This window comes from Pleurodeles waltl, chromosome 9 (genome assembly GCF_031143425.1).
Source record: "Pleurodeles waltl isolate 20211129_DDA chromosome 9, aPleWal1.hap1.20221129, whole genome shotgun sequence".
Classification (NCBI taxonomy): Eukaryota; Metazoa; Chordata; class Amphibia; order Caudata; family Salamandridae; genus Pleurodeles; species Pleurodeles waltl.
This window is the reverse complement of record NC_090448.1, coordinates 892,817,149-892,821,030: the sequence shown is the minus strand read 5'-3', so window position 1 is coordinate 892,821,030 and position 3,882 is coordinate 892,817,149. Positions and strand designations below refer to the sequence as shown.

General features: G+C 49.8%; 1 protein-coding gene across 1 annotated transcript; it reads right to left on the bottom strand.

Moving 5' to 3' along the window:
* Nucleotides 1–228: 228 nt before the first annotated feature.
* FAM181A (family with sequence similarity 181 member A) lies at nucleotides 229–3,440 on the bottom strand. The gene is made up of 2 exons (XM_069208230.1): nucleotides 2,969–3,440; nucleotides 229–2,798 (listed from the first exon to the last, which is right to left on the bottom strand). The coding sequence occupies exon 2, from the start codon at nucleotides 2,482–2,484 to the stop codon at nucleotides 1,693–1,695; it is 792 nt and encodes a 263-aa protein (XP_069064331.1). The 5' UTR covers nucleotides 2,485–2,798; nucleotides 2,969–3,440; the 3' UTR covers nucleotides 229–1,692.
* Between the last annotated feature and the right edge of the window lie 442 nt (nucleotides 3,441–3,882).

Here is a 3,882-nt window from a genome sequence, read left to right as displayed (position 1 = left end):
GAGAACTGTGACGACTGACACCGTTTTCTACCAGTGGCGTGGCTAGTGTGTCATGGGCCCTAGTGCACGGAAGGAAATGGGCCCCTTGCTGCTGTGAAATACAGCAATAATCAGTATTTGGAGGGTCCCTCAAACCTCCGGGCCCCGTTGCCACTGCACCTGCTGCACACATTGAAGCTATGCCCCATTTCCTCCCTGAATAAAAAGATACAAAAGTCGAGACGGGAAGAACAAAACAAGCGCCTTTATTTCCACTCTCGCCACAACGTGAACCATGAAGCATCCCCCGTGACAGCTGAAAGGCTCCACAAACAGGCACTGCTCGTGAGAACGTATAAACGAGCCCATGGATTCGAATCCCTGTGATGTTCGTGGCATTCACAGTCTCTGACATATAATATAGTTCCTGTTTCCGAGGAAGAACATCCCGAAAGGGCAGATGCTCTCAGACCAAATTGCTTTTAAAAGTGCATTCAAGATTTCACCTCGATCCATATGCAACTGCTTTCCGGGGAAAATGTACGGGTGGCCAGAGTTCACAAGCAAAGTTTTTAGGTAGAATCTCCCAGTTATGTTGCACAGACGAGCATGGTCCTAAACCCACTAAACCCAGACTGTCATCCTCTTGGAAACACTTTCAGCCTACATATATTTTCAATGTGGTTTTACCATCTTAGAAACCCACCACCCTTCCAAACATGACTTCCCCTACTCACTTCAAATGAATCTTCCGCTCGAAAAAAACACACCATGCCGATTGCTAGGTGGGGTACCCACACACGTGACACCCCATCTCGCTTAGAGGCACCTAAACTGTTTCACTTGCTTTGACTTCAAAGGCACCTCCATTCTAACCCTGGCGTACCTCCTGCAACTTGAATGGGATGCGTTAACTTGACCTTGACTGACTTCAATGATATCACCATACCAAATATGGATCACCCATTTTGCTGTCAACGGGATTACTCAGCCATGGGGCTCGAATATAATCACACTCCCAAACATGTGTCTTTTGACTTCAAACTGAGCTTCCTGGCATACATTGTTCACTTCTATTTAATTCAGATAGATCACTCTACCAAATGCGGTGTTATCATCACTTGTTTCCATAGTGTTAACCTACCAAACCTGGATCACTCATATTGATGTCAAAAGTATTATCCTGCCAAAATGATTCACTTCTAGACGCTTTCATAGCATTCCATCCCAAATGTGGATCACTCAGGTTAACTTCAATGGGATCACGCACCCAAACAAGGACCCTTCCCAAGGACTTCAACATGATCACGCTCATATACATGCTGCACTTTCATTTACGTCAGTTAGATCACTCTGCCAAATTAGGTTTAACCCCACTGGCGTCAATAAAATACACCGTTCAAGCATGATTTCCACTCACTGATTTAAATGGGTCACCCCAAAAGTCGTTCGGCCCCACTGGTTTCAAGAGGACCGTTCTACCAGACTTGAATGACACACTAGATTCGATAGAATAACCTCTCACACATGCTTTGTATCTATGGAAATCAGCGCCCTCCCCCTCCCAGGACACAAGGTGAACTTGGTTCACTCCAATTGACATCACTGGGATCGCACTCCAGACACCAGACTCGCCCTCCTTGGAAGGCGAACAGATTGAAAGATCTGCCAGACTTGTCCTTTCCTGCGGTATAGGGAAGACCCACAGAAGAGCTAAATGTAACCAAACATGTTGAAGGCAGGAGGAGGGATGCCTGGTTTGGTTGGAATGGGTTTGAAGACCACGGGTCGGTAGAGTCTGTGCCCTTGTAGGGCCTCTTTACTCAGGTGCTCCAAGTCCAGAGGGGGCGGTGCGTGCTTTCTCCACAGGGCGAGTGCAGGGAAGGCATGGGGCCCGGCAAAGAGCCCCTGTCCGTGGTACTGAAACGGGCAGCAGCCGCAGACACTGCCCATGAAAGGAGGTGCGGGACCCTCCTCTTCCCCTGGCCGAGCCATGGAAGCACCTGTGCACTGCTTCCTCCTCTTGCACGGGGAGGGGCGGGCCAAGGGCTCTCGGGGAGGCTCTAGTCCCAAGGGGAAGCTGGCTGCCAGGAGGCCCTGCACAGGCCTAGGTTCTTCCCAGAAAGAGGCAGGTAGCTGTCTCTTCCTCATGGGCACCTGGTCTGGCCTCTCCTTGGCAGCCGGCTGTAGGGTGCCATCCCGGGGGATAACAGGTTCGGCAGTGCCCCCTTCTTGGTCACTGGGTCCCCTGCCTGGGCTCTCAGGGGGAAGTCCTCTGACCCGGTCTTCCAGTCCCCTCCTGCCAGGGGGATCGAAATTCTTGTTGGGATGACACCTTGGTATCCTGGAGTACTTCTGTGAAAACCTCTTAAGCTGCTTCTGCAGGTACTTCCGGTGGTCTACTGAGCGCCGGCAGGGGGCAGATTTGTCAAGGGCCGCTTTGATGTCACTCGAGGCCAGGTTCACGAAATTCAGCAGTGTTTTCACCTCGCTATCTGCTGCCATTTCATAAGCAGCTTTTCCGTGAGATTTCCATGAAGCAGAAAACAAATCTTGAAATCGTCAAAGTCTTTCAAGGTAAAGATAAATATTTCTCGTAAACAAAACTTTCCAAGTCCTCAAAATGTTTTAAGGATCCCGTTCGGCTAAAATGTGTTAAGTCACAAAACAGCCATCCAGTTTGCCATTGCTTCAAAGAGTTGTCATGTCCTGGACAGTGGTTCCACGTCACCTGATACATACAAATCCAAAAAAGTAAAGAAAGAAGTGTTTTTCTGCCCAAGTAAAACCCAAAGTCCAGTTCCGGATCAGGAACAGATCTGTGAACGAATGATTGACATATTTTTGGTTAGTGGACCGCGCAATATATACCAAGAACACCATATCAAGCTGTTTTTTTTGCTAAATACGGCAATGACTATGTATAGACTACATTGAAACACGAGGATATGCATATAGAAAGTTCGGTATCAATGACGTGTATACTTGCCTCTGAAAAGGTGTGAGCTGCAGCAGACGTGGTTGCTTTGCGAAGCCGTCCAGCACGACCCAGATAGCAGGCGGTCGGCACGCGCTCTGCTGTCAAACGCAAAGCTTGTCTGACATGGAGGCGGAGCTTTTACTGTACTGGCCTTTGAGGAAAGTGGGAAAATACATAAATACACAGTTCAAGGGGCTAATCTCGTTAGGCAGGTAATACCCGACCAAGCTCTGTAAGGACTGGGGAACAGCGACTGTGGAGGAAGCTGGCGTGCACTTGAGGGACCTGAGTGCATATCAACGACTTGGAGCTAGGGGGGCTCCCCAGACCAATCAGAGGCCACTTTGTCAACACAAAAGCTTCCCAATCAGGCATTAGGCTCCTTGTTCTGCACATTCTTCCCAGTCACAAATTGTCTCCATGGACACCCTACAAAAAGACAGCCAATAAATACCATAATTTCTTTGCTATTTCTCCACCATTCTGCAGCATCCCTCCCAGCATCCCTCCCACGACCCCCCCCCCCCGCATCTTTGCCCCCATACAATACAACATGATATGCTGATGAGCAGAGAAAAGGGCCAGTCCCCTTTCTCGCTTAAAATAAGGGAAAGCTGTCTGGGGGCTGGCAGCAGGCATGGTTCAGTGCCACCGGACAATGCTGCCTTTGGGGGATAGGCGAGCCTGGATTTTTAACTGCTCTTGATCAGGGGTTCTCTTCACTTGGGGTGGCGGAGGGGGGTGATGTCAGGAAAGGTAGGGCCGGGACCCATCTCTAAAGGGATGTGCACATATCCATGGGAAGGAGTCCTGGGCGCTGAAGAATCTTGTCTTTGTGCGTGCCCCCTCGATTGAGCCGCACAAAGGCAGAATTACCCATTCAAACGCCGCGCACAAAGGCGCAGAGCCGGGCAGCCCTCCTG